Source organism: Cervus elaphus, chromosome 8 (genome assembly GCF_910594005.1).
Source record: "Cervus elaphus chromosome 8, mCerEla1.1, whole genome shotgun sequence".
NCBI lineage: Eukaryota > Metazoa > Chordata > Mammalia > Artiodactyla > Cervidae > Cervus > Cervus elaphus.
Genome location: NC_057822.1, coordinates 7,632,571 through 7,650,097, shown reverse-complemented (window position 1 = coordinate 7,650,097; position 17,527 = coordinate 7,632,571). Strand labels below are relative to the sequence as shown.

At 41.1% G+C, this 17,527-nt stretch overlaps 1 protein-coding gene across 3 annotated transcripts in view; it reads right to left on the bottom strand.

The window, feature by feature from the left end:
- RCAN3 (RCAN family member 3) overlaps window positions 1-17,527 on the bottom strand; it is a 42,963-nt gene that overhangs the window by 3,327 nt on the left and 22,109 nt on the right. For all 3 annotated transcript variants that reach the window (XM_043909253.1, XM_043909252.1, XM_043909254.1), the window contains exons 3-4: window positions 1,295-1,468; window positions 93-264 (exon numbers count right to left, since the gene is read on the bottom strand). In XM_043909253.1, coding sequence (XP_043765188.1) covers window positions 93-264; window positions 1,295-1,468 — 346 coding nt within the window. The remainder of the gene's footprint in view (window positions 1-92; window positions 265-1,294; window positions 1,469-17,527) is intronic.

Here is a 17,527-nt window from a genome sequence, read left to right as displayed (position 1 = left end):
GCCGTTCATTGGCTAGAACACAAATAGCTGAATGTGGGCTTTAAAACAAAAGTTTCTTGGAGAAAAAAACAGGAGAGAGAGAAGCTTGTTACCTGGTCCCAACTTGGAAACAGCACAGAGTAAATCATAGTTTATAACAGGCGTTGCGTCTTCCCCCTGCTTCCACCCCACCGGAGGTGACGCAGGAGGGGAGATGAGGAACTGCTTGGCAGGTTGGGGCGGCTGTAAATAGGACTTGTCCCGTGTTTCACTGGACATCTGTACCTGCAGGGAGGGAGGTGCTCACAATTTATGACCAGGCCATGTTTTCACTTTCATCTTCCCATTAACTAAAACATCTCTTTGGAGAAAATGTAAAATTTCTCTTTGACAGGCTAAATATCTTCCAGTGGCTGGGCCAGAGTCTGTCTGGTTCACCACTGAACACTTAGAGCCCGGCACAGAGCATTAGGTGCCCAATAAATATTCGTCAAATAGAAAGAAAAATCAATGAGTAGATGAATGGACAATGAATCGTACTAAGCACTGAATTCCAGTTTTAGAAGAGATTAGGTTATACTGTCGCCATCGACTCCACCAAGACGTGTCCAAACATAGGTTTTATTTGTAATGTCAGACAGCAAACCCCATCTTGATTTTTTTAAAAATATTTTGAAAGCTAGACCAAGGGGAAAAAAATGCTTTGTTAAAAATAAAACAGTGCACTTAACAGCTGATCTAATGCTTTTATTTCACTAATTCTTCCAAGAAGTAATTGGTTTGTCAGAGTCCTATCGATGGAGGATTAGAATAATAAGGATAGCCAATTCTCATTAACTTGCAGGGTCCTTCGCAATTCCAAAGTCTAGCACAGCCTTTCTGTACGTTCTCTGTCTGCTCCCTGTTCACCCCTTGGGCTGGGAGCCATTTTCAACAGGGCGCCTCTTAGGAATCACACCCATGGAAATGAGTCCAGAGGCTGCTTTTCTCATATCTTCCAAGGATGTCCCATCACAAGTGCCATTCTAGATGACAGGAGAAAAGGCTTAGGTGTTCCCCAGTTGAGAAAAGCTGCCAGAAAAAAATGAAGCCCTCTAACTATTAGGCTAAGCAAAACAAAGTTAGGAGGGCAAATATGCTTAATAAATGTATACATTTATGTACCTGTAAAACAAAGGAAACATATGTTTACATGATTTGCTGATCAGGATTGTTCATCTCAAAGACCTCTGATATGATAATAGAGAATACGGAGAGTGGACAGCATCGTTGGATGGAGGTAAACACGCTGCCCTCTGCACTATGAAGTCAGTACCTGTGCAAAGTACAGCTTCAGCTTCCTGCCATTGAAGTCTGTCTCGTGGAGTTCTATCCGAGCCCGTGCCGCCGCCTCAGGCTTGCTGAAATTTATTCGGACTCTTCTAAAGCTTTTGAACAACTGAAACGTAACTTGGTCATCATAGGTGGTGAAGAGCGCTTCAAATCTTTCCTACAAAGTGAGGGGCAGCACAGCAGAGAGAATAAGGGCAGGGGGGGAAAAAAAGGAAAACCTTTACCAAGAGGAAATTTAAATCATTAAACATAAGTAGTGGAGTAGAATTCATTATAATTTGTTTTTTTCCCCAAAGAAGCATTCTCTTCTTGTAGGTACACAAGAACAGGTGTCCTGTTAGTCATATGCTAAATTCTGCAGTTTGCACTTATTTTAAAAATAAATTTATTAAATAGTATATTATGTAGAGTTCATATTATAAAATCAAATGTAAAGTATTATAAAATGAAAGTAAGGTATAAAATGATAAAAACATGCCCAATGATAGAACAAGAACATCACTATCATTTTGAAGTCCTCAGCATGCCAGAGTTTTTACCTCCATCCTATTCCTTTTTAGATTCAAAGTAATTATTTTCTGGAATTTCATGCTTATCTTTGTTTTTCTTTATAGTTTTACAACATTTATAAGCTCCCCTAAAGATTGAATCATGTTGCATATATTCTTCTATAACTTGCCTTTTTTCTTAAGATGCTTCCTTGTTGCTGTGTGTAACTAACTGTGAGCCACCCTCTTCAGGACTGTATAATATTCCATTGTACAGCTATACCACAACTCCTCTAATGCTGCTGGAATCTGGATTGCCTCCAGTTTTTGCTACTACAATGCTGTTATGAACATTCTTGGTGCCCATATGCATGGGATTCTCTGGTGTGCACACTACAAGTGGGATCACTGGGCCTTTGTTGTTCAGTCACTAAGTCATGTCCCCATCTCTGAGACCCCATGGACTACAGCACACCAGGCCTCCTTGTCCATCACTATCTCCCAGAGTTTGCTCAAACTCATGTCCATTGAGTCAGTGATACCATCCAACCATCTCATCCTCTGTTGCCCCCTTCTCCTCCTGCCCTCAATCTTTCCCAGCATCAGGGTCTTTTCCAGTGAGTCAGCTCTTCATATCAGGTGGCCAAAGTACTGGAGCTTCAGCTTCAGCATCAGTCCTTCCAGTGACTATTCAGGATTGATTTCCTTTAGGATTGACTGGTTTGATCTCCTTGCTGTCCAAAGGATTCGCGGGAGTCTTCTCCAGGACCACAATTCGAAAGCATCAATTCTTTCGTGCTCAGCCTTCTTTATGGTCCAACTCGCACATTCATACATGATTCCTGGAAAAACCATAGCTTTGACTATATGGACCTTTGTCGGTAAAGTCGCGACTTTGCTCTTTAATACACTCTCTAGGTTTGTCATAGCTTTCTTTCCACGGAGCAAGCGTCTTTTAAGCACGCGTCCTGGGCCTCAACACTGACATATCTTTTACTTTAGTAGATGATGCCACACAGTTTTCCAAAGTGTTTGTACCAATTTACTGTCTAAGAGTGAAAGTGTATTCTGGTTGCTTCACATCTATGCCAACATTTGATACAGACCTTTAAATTTTTACCAATGCAAAGTAAGGAAGATGAAATAGGCTCTAATTTTGGTTATAATTCACATTTCTTTGAAAAATAAAGACGTTGAACCTTTTTTCATGTTTATGGGTCTTCTGGGGTTCCTCTTAACATGATATAGCTTCCCAGGAGGCGCTAGTGGTAAAGAACCTGCCTGCCAATGCAGGAGACAAAAGAGAAGCAGTTAGATTCCTGGGGTGGGAAGATCCTCTGGAGGAGGGTATGGCAACCCACTCCAGTATTCTTGCCTACAGAATCCATGATACGCGTGCTCATATCTTTTGTCCATGTTTCTACTGGGTTGTCTCTTTTAATTGAGGAAGGGGAGTTCTATAGGGGTGCTAATTCTTTGTTAAATACAGGTGCCATAAATACTTTTTCCCAATTTTTTTTTGAAAAATACAAGTTTTAAATTTGAACCTTACTAAATGTATCCATTTTCTTCCTTTTGTGTTGTGTCTTGAGAAATCCTTGTATACTCTGAGATCACAATGATGTTCTCCCAGACTGTCTTCTTAAAATTTTATGATTTCACCTTTCATATTTAACTCCGTACTCTCCATAAAACGAAAGTGTATGAGATGCCCACCCCACTCCCACCAGTAACCACCATCTTTTTTTCTATCACTCTAGAAGATGGTATTTTTTTAGTATTTCATAAAAATGTACTTTTGGCAGGGGGGGTCCTGGGTTTTTTCCCTGAGCATAATCATGTTGAGAGTCATATTATTGGGTTCTCTTTTATGGTCCTTTTTATTATCAAGTAGAACTCCACTGTAAGGATATTTATGCAAATACCTGCTGACAGGCAACTGGGTTGTTACTAGTTTTGAACTATTTCAAATAAAGCTGCTATGTACATTCATGTACAGGTTTTGGGTAGATATATGATTTTATTTCTTTTGGGTAAATACCTGAATCATATGATAGGTATATGATCAACTTTTCAAAAACTACTAAACTGTCTTTCAGAGTTGTTATATATTCACACCAACAGTGTATGAGAGTTCTAGCAGCTCTGCATCCTCACCAGCACTTGGCATGGTCAGTCTTTTTAATTTCAGCCATTCTACTGGGAGTACAGAATTATCTCACTGTAGTTTTAGTTCATATTTCCCTAATGATTCCTGACACTGAGCATCTTTTCATAAGTATATCTGCCATCTCTATAACTTTGTAGGTCAAATTTATTCAAATCTTCCCCAATTTTTAACTTAGGCTACCTTATTAAGTGGTAAGAATTCTATTATGTATTTTAGATATAAGTCCTTTGTCAAATCTATGTTTTAAATATTGTCCTTGCTTTCCTTTTTCATTATGAACAGTACTTTTTAAAAAGCAAATTAAAAAAAAAATTTTTTAATGAAGTCCATGTGTTGACTTTAAAAAAACTACTTTGTGCTTTTTGTATCAAATGTAGAAATCTCTGCCACACCCAAGGTCACTAGGATTTTCTCTTATGTTTTCTTGTAGATGTTTTATAGCTTAGTTTTTACATTTCGGTCTAGGATCCACTTCAAGTTAATTTTTGTATGTGAGACAAGAGTCATTGTTCACTTTTTTCTTTCCCCATATGGCTATCTCTGTTCCGGCACCCATGGTTGAAATGATTATCCTTCCCTCAGTACACTGAAAACTATTCAACATAGTTGAAAGAAATTAAAGACCCAAATAAGTAGAGACACACACCACTTTCTCTTCAGGGAATCACCTGTTTGACATTATTGATTCTATGTATATTTACTCTCTATTTCATTAATTTCTACTCTTTGTTCTTTGAGTTTTTCCTTTTTCTAAGGCCTTAAGATGGATGCTGAGTCTATAATTTTTCAATTTTCTCCTTTTTAATAGAAACATTTAAGGAATATATATTTCTAAGTATTATTTTTTAGCTATTCCCACAAGTTTGAATATATATTACTTTCATTATTATTTGATTCTAAATATTTAGTTTAATTTCCATTATGATTTCTTCCTTGTCTCATGAATTGTTTATATATTTCTTAAATTCCAAATAGGTAGGAGATTTTGCTTGTTATCTTTTTAACGTCTAATTTATTTTCACTATGATCAGAGGTTTTTATCTATAAGAGATATCAATCCAATATTTTTGAGACTTGCTTTTGTTACAATATTTCATCTATTTTCATAAATCTGCTGTGTGTGCTTGACATGTCTTTCTGCAGCTGTTGGATGCTGTACCATAAATATATTCAATATATTAAGCTTGTGTTCTTCAGAAAAATATAGAATATAGAAATCTATATACTGATTTCTTTTGAAGGGGGTGTCTATTTGAACCAAGAGGTTTCTTAAGACTTCCCACTATTAGGTGGATTTATTTTTCCTTGTAATTTGCTCACTTCTGCTTCATACGTTTTTAGGGATATGTCTGCCAATGCAGGAGACTCAGATTTGACCCCTGAGTCAGGAAGATCCCTTGGAGAAGGAAATGGCAACCTGCTCCAGTATTCTTGCCTGGAAAATCCCACGGACAGAGGAGCCTGGCAGCCTAGAGTTCATAGGGTCACAAAATTGAGTCGGACACGATTTAGCGACTAAACAATAAGAAAAACAAAAGACAAGTTTAGAATTGTTTTGTCTTCGTTGTGGACTAAATCTTTTACCATTAGTTAGCAGTCTATTTCTCTAGGAATGTCCTTTGCCTTAAAGTCTGTTTCGTCTGATATTAACACAGCTGGTGTAGCTTTCTGTTGGTCATACAGTTGACTCTTGAACAACAAAGGGGTGAGGGCCACCAACCCTGCCCAGTTGAAAGTCTGCATATAACTTTGCAGGGGCCCTTCGTATCCACGGTTCCACACCCATGAATTCACCCAACCATGCAGACTGTGTAGCACTGTAGTTTATTGGGAAAAAATCTGCATATAAGAGGGCCTGTGCAGGTCAAATCTGTGTTGTTCAAGAGCCAACTGTATATGGCACAGAACTCAATTCCCATCCTTTATTTCTGAACTTTATGTATTCTTTTGTTTTAAATATACCTCCTAAAAATGTGTGTATTATTTCTGAACTTTATGTATTCTTTTGTTTTAAATATACCTCCTAAAAATGTGTGTAGATAAATAGCTACTTGATAATCACATCCCTCTTCCTATTTCCTTTCAAACCAATTGTTAAAATCATTCCAGAAATACACCAAAACTGAATGTAACATCCAGATGACAGCAATGAGTTATGTGTCTCTCTCTCTTCTAAATCCCCGTATGTGTGAACTGATGAAGAATTAGTAAAAAATGAAGCCATGCAGGAGTTGATGAGAAAGTTTTGCTGTTTCTTTCCCTCTCTTTCACATGCATTTCCCCCTTAATGTGGCATAAATACAGCTTATGAACTGTGTGACTTTAAGCTCCGAGGTGAGCAGAAAATACGAAAAATTAAGTAGAGGCAAAACTTTTGCTGTTTCCTATTTGAGAAAAAAGGTAAGTGCCCTTAGCTGGTAGCTCCGCCCCTCACCGTGTCCACAGACAGCACGTGGATTCCTGAGCTGTCCCTGACATGCCGGCAACAGCACAAAAGGGCTTTAGAAGAATGGAGACAGGCGGTGAGGGCTTCATCTATGGACACCTATGGACATCGATGGACTGAAAGGACGCAGGACAAACAGAATCCATTCAGAAACCAAATTCTTTTCTTTCCTCCTTAAATTGCTTTAGAAATAATTCACCCGAGCTGCACTGCGCCCTCATCGCGGCGCATGGGCTCTTCGTCGCTGGGTTCGTTCGCGCTGTCTCCGGCTGCAGAGGGTGGGCTCCTCTCTGGTTGCGGTGCGCGGGCTTCTCACTGGACGGCTTCTCTTGCTGTGGAGCCGCGGCTCTCGGGCAGGCAGGCGCAGTAGTTGCGGCATACGGGCTCCAGGGCGCACAGGTTCAGGCCCTGTGCCGAGCGGGCTCGATGACCCTGCAGCATGTGGGATCTTATTTTTTGGCAGGCAGATTCTTAACCACTGGACCACCAGGGAAGTTGTAGAAATAATTCCCTTTTATAGGTTTCTGAATTCCCTAATGATATAAAAGTAACACCATCCTATTAAACGGGTAACAGCTGCACATTTATTCCCTAGAAGATGGCGGGGATCCCATAAGATCCAGGGCATCACTGACCACTCTACTTCAGAGGTCACTTAGTATTCGTCTCGGGCAGTACAACAGTTATAAGGAAGACACAAATAACTTGGCCTAAAACCCAGGCTTTTCCTGTTATGTAATTTTTCCATAAAATAGAGACCAGAGCTGCCTTCATATGCAGGAATCACCCGTGCAATAAGTGAGCAGTAAAAATGATTACAAATACCTTGCACCTAGAATATGTTAAGGATAACACACAACCAACACACTTTCTTGGGAACTCAAGGTTACTCTGCAGCTGGGCCGTGGGTACACTAAAATCATGGAAGGGAAAAATGGGAAGGTCAGATGGGAAAACAGGCTTCAGGGAGTGACAGATAAGGACGGTTGCTAGGTGCGCATTTCTCAACCTTTCCAGAATTATGGTCGCTCTACTCTTTGGTCTCTTGCCCAAGGCAGAGAAGGTGATGTTTATCAATTCACTGAGGGACAAATTATGAAAATGATTGTGCTGCACCCGTCTGCCTTGAGCCAAAAAATCCTGAGGCATCCATCATTTCTGTACATTAAGTTGGAAAGTGAAAGTCACTCAGTTGTGTCCAACTCTTTGTGACTATAGTCCATGGAATTCTCTAGGCCAGAATACTAGAGTGGGTAGCCTTTCCCTTCTCCAGGGGAATCTTCCCAACCCAGGAATCGAACCCAGGTCTCCTGCATTGCGGGCGGATTCTTTACCAGCTGAGTCACAAGGAAAGCCCAAGAATACTGGAGTGGGTAACCTATCGTTTCTCCAGCAGATCTTCCTGACCCAGGAATCGAACCAGGGTCTCCTACATTGCAGGAGGATTCTTTACCAACTGAGCTATCAGGGAAGCACAGAAGTGATGTTTCAATCCATTCAGCAGTGAAATTATCTTTGGAATCCGAAGGCAAGATAATTTCACATTCTCTTCTGTAAATCTGAGACAGAAAATTCCACCCATCCAGAGTCCAGTGGCTACAGGTTCACTGATGCCAGAGGCAAAATTATTGGTTTTGCATTTTTTCCCATGGCTAAGGTGGAAAGGATTCTATAATGATGCTTTACAGAAGATGTGTGCACAATGAAGTCATTTTCCAGCAGTTTACGGGGTAACTGCTCACCCTAAACACTGAGAAAATGCAGTCTGCCACTTCAGGAGGGGAATGAGACCCACAACCACAGCCACTACCTGGTCACATTAACAGCTAAGCTCACACATACACACATGTGCGTACACACACACTCACTCACACTATCTGCAAGTTACAAAGGTACTGACTGCATCATTAATGACACTGAAGCCCTGCAGCCCAACAATAAACAAAAACACTTCATTTGGTTTTTCTGGGGAATATCTATTAGAGACGCACAGTCTTCAAAACCATAACTAGGAGAACTTCTCATGAGGTCCCAGCTGTTGACAGCCCCTCAGCAGCACCCATGGCTTTTGTCTTTTTTCTTTTTCTCACCCTAAAGTTTGTTTAGTTGTTTACTAAAAAGAGCAGGGAAGACAGAGCAGCAGATTTTAAGGCCTCCTGGAGGAAAGAACAGGTGGAACAAAAGTAGGGAGACAGGACAAATGGAGGAGCAGAGAATTCTGTCTCCTGTTAACAGTCCTCTGGCGCCCTACCAAGCTACTCTGTTGTTTCACGGGCACTTTGAAGAAGCAGTCAGATTACAGGGCAGTTATCCAATCTGAGACTCAAAATGGCCTGCAAAAAACACTTCAGGTTTGCAAATGCATCCATGTACTTGGGCTCAGTTTTTTTCCTAAAAACATTTATTTGCTAATTTATGCTATACTGGGTTCTTAGCTTTTAAACTAGACATATGGGGTCTAGCTCCCTGACCCAGACCCCCTGCATTGGAGCACAGTGTCTTAGCCACTGGACCACCAGGGAAGTTCCCAACAATTTTGATCTAAAACATCAGAGGTTGAAGAAAACCACAAACATGAGTTCTTCCCCTAAAAACCATGAGAATTGCCCCAGGAAGGAGGAACGCAGTTTCAGTTGCTCTGTTCCCAGCACTCAGGCTGCAGCTGTCAAGGGCAGTACTGTCCACCGATGCAGCTGCAGAAGGAAGCCTGCAAAGCCCCCTCTAGGGTGTCCACCTGGACCCCCACTTCCTCCTTCTTGCTCTCCCTGCCCATGAAGCAGGAAAGATGCGGGAAGTTCAGGCTCAGCCTGCAGTCTCCAAGAGTGTGAGCATCCTGAAAGGCGGGGAGGACTAGGAATTGCTTCAGGCTGAAAGAGATGAAATAAAGAGCCCTGACAACCTAATACATTGAGTGATAAGGGGCTGGATTTTTTTGTTATAAAGGACATTACTGGAACCATGGGCAAACTTGAATGGGGTCTGAGGATTAGAACGATGTAATGTGTCAACGTTAATTTCCTGATTTTGTTTTTGTTTTGTTTTCTTAGAATGCCCTTGTTTGTTAGCAAATACATATTAAAATATTGGGGGTAATGGCCACTGTGGCTGGCAACTTACTCTTAAAATGGCTTAGAGAAGAAGTCCTTTGTACACCCAAACTAGTAAAAGCAGTTCTATTATTCAGTGACCTCAAGTGTCACTTCTCCAGGCAGGGTTTCCCTGACCACCCTAGTTAAACATCGTCACCCATCAAGCCACTCTCTAGCCCTCCTCTGTTTTTATTTTTTTTTCAGTAATTTTGTTTGTTTATTCATTTTTGGCAGTGCTGGGTCTTCACTGCTGGGTAGGCTTTTCTCTGGCTGCAGCCAGTGGGGGCTACCCTCTAGCTGTGACGCCTGGGCTGCTCATCCTGCTGGGCTTCTCCCCTTGCGGACCACAGGCTCCCGAGTGCACGCGGCCTCCGGGTTGCGGCTCCTGGGCTCAGCACAGCAGGCTCAGGGGTTGCGGCTCACGGGCTTAGTCGCTCCGCAGCTTGTGGAATCTGCCCGGGTCAGGGACTGAACCCACGTCCCCTACCGTTGAGCCACCAGGGAAGCCCCGCTCCGCTGTTTTTTCTTCTTCGTGTGTGTGCGCAGTCATGCCTGACACTCTGCATTCCGGTGGACTGCAGCCCGCCAGGCTCCTCTGTCCACGGGACTTCCCAGGCAAGAATACCAGAGTGGGTTGCCATTTCCTCTTGCAGGGAATCTTTCCCACTCAGGGAATCCAATCCACGTCTTTGGCGAGCAGATTCTTTAACACCGAGCCAACTAGAAAGCCTATTTTTTGGGGGGGGGGGGCGGGGGGAGGAGCCAAGATGGCGGAGGAATAAGACGGGGAGACCACTTTCTCCCCTACAAATTCATCCAAAGAACAATTGAACGCAGAGCAAACTTCACAAGACAACTTCTGATCGCTAGCTGAGGACATCAGGCGCCCAGAAAAGCAGCCCATTGTCTTCGAAAGGAGGTCGGACAAAATATAAAAGATAAAAAGAGAGACAAAAGAGCTAGGGATGGAGACCCCTCCCGGGAAGGGAGTCTTAATAGAGGACGTTTCCAGACACCAGGAAACCCTCGCACTGGCGGGTCTGGGGGAAGTTTTTGAATCTCGGAGGACAACCTAAGTGGGAGGAAAAATAAAAAAACCCCACAGATTACATACCTAAAAGCAACTCCCAGCAGAAAAGTACCCCAGACGCCAGCATCCGCCACCAGCAAGTGGGGGCGGAACGGAGAGGAGCTGGCGGCATTGCTTAGGGTAAGGACCTGGCCTGAGTGCCCTGAGGGCAATCGGAGGGAGCTTTTGTGAGTTACCAACTTAAACTGTCGGATAGCAAAAGAGAGACAGAAAATTAACCGCTGGAACACATTGCCGGCAGTTTGCAAAACAAAGGGACCGAGCAAGTCCAGAGAAGAGCTCGCAGGCTGCGGACCGGCCCAGCCCAGCTGGAGGCAGGGGGGAGGGGAAAGGGGCAGGCTCGGCCCCAGGAACGGCATCCCCTACCATACTGCAAACAGGCCTCCAGTTTCTAATCAAAGACCTCCTGAGATTCTGGATGGTTGACATCCACCGGGAGGGTCGCGGCTAGACACAGGGCGCACGCACCTGACCGGTGCGGGCGAGGACTGGGGCTGGAGCCGCGGAGGGGAGAAGGCTGGCCGCACCTGGGGAGAGTGCGCCGGTCAAGCTCCTGGCTGCCTGAGCTGCTCGGACGGGGAAGGCACAAAACGCAGGCGCATCCGAGTCTGCACTTTTGTGGAACACCCGAGGGCTGGAACCGCGCGCAGCGCAGGGCCCGCTCCATATAGAGCAGCCGGGAGCCTGAGCAGCGTAGACGGGAAAGCGGGCCCCTCCCTCCCGCAGCGCAACGGAACTAGCGACCTGAGCAAGGAACCACCTCCACCCGCCTGTGTCAGGGCGGAAATTAAGCACTGAAGAGACCGGCAAACAGAAGCCAAATAAACAAAGGGAACCGCTCCAGAAGGGACCGGTGCAACAGATTAAAATCCCTGTAGAAAACACTGACTACACCGGAAGGGGGCTGTAGAGATCGAGAAGTGTAAGCTGGAACGAGGAGCTATCTGAAACTGAACCGAACCCACACTGACTGCAACAGCTCCAGAGAAATTCCTAGATATATTTTTACCTTTTTTTTTAATTAAAAAAATATATATTTTTTTCTTTTCTTTTTTTTATTTTTTCTCTTTTATTTTCTTTTAAAATTCCCTATTGCTCCCCCATTACTCCTTAACTTTCATTTTCATAGATTTTTACGATTTTTTTAATTAGGAAAAAAATGTTTTTTTTTTTTCTTCTTTTTTTTTTCTCTTATTTTCTTTTAAAGTCCTCTATTACTCCTCTACTACTCCTTAATTTTCATTTTCATTTCACTATAACCTTGCAAAAAAAAAAAAAAAAGAGAAGCCCTATTTTTAAACTGAACTTTATATATTTCTAAAAATTTTTGTGTTTGTGTTTTTAATATTGTATTTTTAAGAGTCTAACCTCTACTCTAGATTTTTAATCTTTGTTTTTCAGTATGTAATATAAATTTTGGACATTTAAGAATCCAATATTCAGTACCCATTTTTACTCAGGAGTGTGATGATTACTCTTTCCCCCTTTTGACTCTCTTTTTTCTCCCCCAGATCACCTCTATTTCCTCCCTCCCCCTTCTCTTCCCAATCCAATTCTGTGAATCTCTGTGGGTGTCTGGGCTATGGAGAACACTTTGGGAACAGAGAACTGCGTAGATCTGTCTCTCTCCTCTTGAGTCCCCCCTTTTCTCCTCCTGCTCATCTCTATCTCCCTCCTCCCTCTCCTCTTCTTCATGTAACTCTGTGAACCTCTCTGGGTGTCCCTCACGGTGGAGAATCTTTTCACCATTAACCTAGAGTTTTATTATCAGTGCTATATAGTTGGAGAAGTCTTGAGACTACTGGAAGAATAAAACTGAAATCCAGAGGCAGGAGACTTAAGCCCAAAACCTGAGAACACCAGAAAACTCCTGACTACACGGAACATTAAGTAATAAGAGACCGTCCAAAAGCCTCCATACCTACACTGAAACCAACCACCACCCAAGAGCCAGTAAGTTTCAGAGCAAGACATACCATGCAAATTCTACAGCAACGCAGGAACATAGCCCTGAGCGTCAACATACAGGTTGCCCAAAGTCACACCTAACACATAGACCCATCTCAAAACTCATTACTGGGCACTCCATTGCACTCCAGAGAGAAGAAATCTAGTTCCACACACCAGAACACCGAAGCAAGCTTCCCTAACCAGGAAACCTTGACAAGCCAATCGTCCAACCCCACCCACTGGGTAAAACCTCCACAATAAAAAGGAACCACAGACCTCCAGAATACAGAAAGCCCACTCCAGACACAGCAATCTAAACGAGATGAAAAGGCAGAGAAATACCCAACAGGTAAAGGAACATGAAAAATGCCCACCAAGTCAAACAAAGGAAGAGATAGGGAATCTACCTGAAAAAGAATTTAGAATAATGATAATAAAAATGATACAAAATCTTGAAAACAAAATGGAGTTACAGATAAATAGCCTGGAGACAAAGACTGAGAAGATGCAAGAAATGTTTAATAAAGACCTAGAAGAAATAAAAAAGAGTCAATTAAAAATGAATAATGCAATAAATGAGATAAAAAACACTCTGGAGGGAACCAAGAGTAGAATAACAGAGACAGAAGATCGGATAAGTGAGGTAGAAGATAAAATGGTGGAAATAAATGAAGCAGAGAGGAAAAAAGAAAAAAGAATCAAAAGAAATGAGGACAATCTCAGGGACCTCTGGGACAATGTGAAATGCCCCAACATTCAAATCATAGGAGTCCCAGAAGAAGAAGACAAAAAGAAAGGCCATGAGAAAATACTCGAGGAGATAATAGCTGAAAACTTCCCTAAAATGGGGAAGGAAATAGCCACACAAGTCCAAGAAACCCAGAGAGTCCCAAACAGGATAAACGCAAGGCGAAACACCCCAAGACACATATTAATCAAACTAACAAAGATCAAACACAAAGAACAAATATTAAAAGCAGCAAGGGAGAAACAATAAATAACACACAAAGGGATTCCCATAAGGATAACAGCTGATCTATCAATAGAAACCCTCCAGGCCAGAAGGGAATGGCAGGACATACTTAAAGTAATGAAAGAGAATAACCTACAACCTAGATTACTGTACCTAGCAAGGATCTCATTCAGATATGAAGGAGAATTCAAAAGCTTTACAGACAAGCAAAAGCTGAGAGAATTCAGCACCACCAAACCAGCTCTTCAACAAATGCTAAAGGATCTTCTCTAGACAGAAAACACAGAAAGGTTGTATAAACGTGAACCCAAAACAACAAAGTAAATGGCAACGGGACCATACCTATCAATAATTACCTTAAATGTAAATGGGTTGAATGCCCCAACCAAAAGACAAAGACTGGCTGAATGGATACAAAAACAAGACCCCTATATATGCTGTCTACAAGAGACCCACCTCAAAACAAGGGACACATACAGACTAAAAGTGAAGGGCTGGAAAAAAATATTTCACGCAAATGGAGACCAAAAGAAAGCAGGAGTTGCAATACTCATATCAGATAAAATAGACTTTCAAATAAAGGATGTGAAAAGAGACAAAGAAGGACACTACATAATGATCAAAGGATCAATCCAAGAAGAAGATATAACAATTATATATGCACCCAACATAGGAGCACTGCAATATGTAAGGCAAATGCTAACGAGTATGAAAGAGGAAATTAATAGTAACACAATAATAGTGGGAGACTTTAATACCCCACTCACAACTATGGATAGATCAACTAAACAGAAAATTAACAAGGAAACACAAACTTTAAATGACACAATGGACCAGCTAGACCTAATTGATATCTATAGGACATTTCACCCCCAAACAATCAACTTCACCTTTTTCTCAAGTGCACACGGAACCTTATCCAGAATAGATCACATCCTGGGCCATAAATCTAGTCTTGGTAAATTCAAAAAAATTGAAATCATTCCAGTCATCTTTTCTGACCACAGTGCATAAGATTAGATCTCAATTACAGGAAAAAAATTGTTAAAAATTCAAACATATGGAGGCTAAATAACATGCTTCTGAATAACCAACAAATCATAGAAGAAATTAAAAAAGAAAATATGCATAGAAATGAATGAAAATGAAAACACAACAACCCAAAACCTATGGGACACTGTAAAAGCAGTGCTAAGGGGAAGGTTCATAGCATTACAGGCTTACCTCAAGAAACAAGAAAAAAGTCAAATAAATAACCTAACTCTACACCTAAAGCAACTAGAGAAGGAAGAAATGAAGAACCCCAGGGTTAGTAGAAGGAAAGAAATTTTAAAAATTAGGGCAGAAATAAATGCAAAAGAAACTGAAGAGACCATAGCAAAAATCAACAAAGCTAAAAGCTGGTTTTTTGAAAAAATAAACAAAATTGACAAACCATTAGCAAGACTCATTAAGAAACAAAGGGAGAAGAACCAAATTAACAAAATTAGAAATGAAAATGGAGAGATCACAACAGACAACACTGAAATACAAAGGATCATAAGAGACTACTACCAGCAGCTCTATGCCAATAAAATGGACAACTTGGAAGAAATGGACAAATTCTTAGAAAAGTATAACTTTCCAAAACTGAACCAGGAAGAAATAGAAGATCTTAACAGACCCATCACAAGCAAGGAAATCGAAACTGTAATCAGAAATCTTCCAGCAAACAAAAGCCCAGGACCAGATGGTTTCACAGCTGAATTCTACCAAAAATTTAGAGAAGAGCTAACACCTATCTTACTCAAACTCTTCCAGAAAATTGCAGACGGTAAACTTCCAAACTCATTCTATGAGGCCACCATCACCCTAATTCCAAAACCAGACAAAGATGCCACAAAAAAAGAAAACTACAGGCCAATATCACTGATGAACATAGATGCAAAAATCCTTAACAAAATTCTAGCAAACAGAATCCAACAACATATTAAAAAAATCATACACCATGACCAAGTGGGCTTTATCCCAGGAATGCAAGGATTCTTTAATATCTGCAAATCAATCAATGTAATACACCACATTAACAAATTGAAAGATAAAAACCATATGATTATCTCAATAGATGCTGAGAAAGCCTTTGACAAAATTCAACACCCATTTATGATTAAAACTCTCCAGAAAGCAGGAATAGAAGGAACATACCTCAACATAATAAAAGCTATATATGACAAACCCACAGCAAGCATTACCCTCAATGGTGAAAAATTGAAAGCATTTCCCCTGAAATCAGGAACAAGACAAGGGTGCCCACTCTCACCACTACTATTCAACATAGTGTTGGAAGTTTTGGCCACAGCAATCAGAGCAGAAAAAGCAGTAAAAGGAATCCAGATAGGAAAAGAAGAAGTGAAACTCTCGCTGTTTGCAGATGACATGATCCTCTACATAGAAAACCCTAAAGACTCTACCAGAAAATTACTAGAGCTAATCAATGAATATAGTAAAGTTGCAGGATATAAACTTAACACACAGAAATCCCTTGCATTCCTATACACTAACAATGAGAAAACAGAAAGAGAAATTAAGGAAACAATACCATTCACCATTGCAACAAAAAGAATAAAATACTTAGGAGTATATCTACCTAAAGAAACAAAAGACCTATACATAGAAAACTATAAAACACTGATGAAAGAAATCAAAGAGGACACAAACAGATGGAGAAACATACCATGTTCATGGATTGGAAGAATCAATATTGTCAAAATGGCTACACTACCCACAGCAATCTATAGATTCAATGCAATCCCTATTAAGCTACCAACGGTATTTTTCACAGAAGTAGAACAAATAATTTCACAATATGTATGGAAATACAAAAAACCTCGAATAGCCAAAGTAACCTTGAGAAAGAAGAATGGAACTGGAGGAATCAACCTGCCTGACTTCAGACTCTACTACAAAGCCACAGTCATCAAGACAGTGTGGTACTGGCACAAAGACAGAAATATAGATCAATGGAACAGAATAGAAAGCCCAGAGATAAATCCACGAACCTATGGACACCTTATCTTCGACAAAGGAGGCAAGGATATACAATGGAAAAAAGACAACCTCTTTAACAAGTGGTGCTGGGAAAACTGGTCAACCACTTGTAAAATAATGAAACTAGAACACTTTCTAACACCATACACAAAAATAAACTCAAAATGGATTAAAGATCTAAATGTAAGACCAGAAACTATAAAACTCCTAGAGGAGAACATAGGCAAAACAATCTCTGACATAAATCACAGCAGGATCCTCTATGACCCACCTCCCAGAATATTGGAAATAAAAGCAAAAGTAAACAAATGGGACCTAATGAAACTTAAAAGCTTTTGCACAACAAAGGAAACTATAAGCAAGGTGAAAAGACAGCCCTCAGATTGGGAGAAAATAATAGCAAATGAAGCAACAGACAAAGAATTAATCTCAAAAATATACAAGCACTCCTGCAGCTCAATTCCAGAAAAATTAATGACCCAATCAAAAAATGGGCCAAAGAACTAAACAGACATTTCTCCAAAGAAGACGTACAGATGGCTAACAAACACATGAAAAGATGCTCCACATCACTCATTATCAGAGAAATGCAAATCAAAACCACAATGAGGTACCATTACACGCCAGTCAGGATGGCTGCTATCCCAAAGTCTACAAGCAATAAATGCTGGAGAGGGTGTGGAGAAAAGGGAACCCTCTTACACTGTTGGTGGGAATGCAAACTAGTACAGCCACTATGGAGAACAGTGTGGAGATTTCTTTAAAAACTGGAAATAGAACTGCCATATGACCCAGCAATCCCACTTCTGGGCATACACACCGAGGAAACCAGATCTGAAAGAGACAGGTGCACCCCAATGTTCATCGCAGCACTGTTTATAATAGCCAGGACATGGAAGCAACCTAGATGCCCATCAGCAGACGAATGGATAAGGAAGCTGTGGTACATATACACCATGGAATATTACTCAGCCATTAAAAAG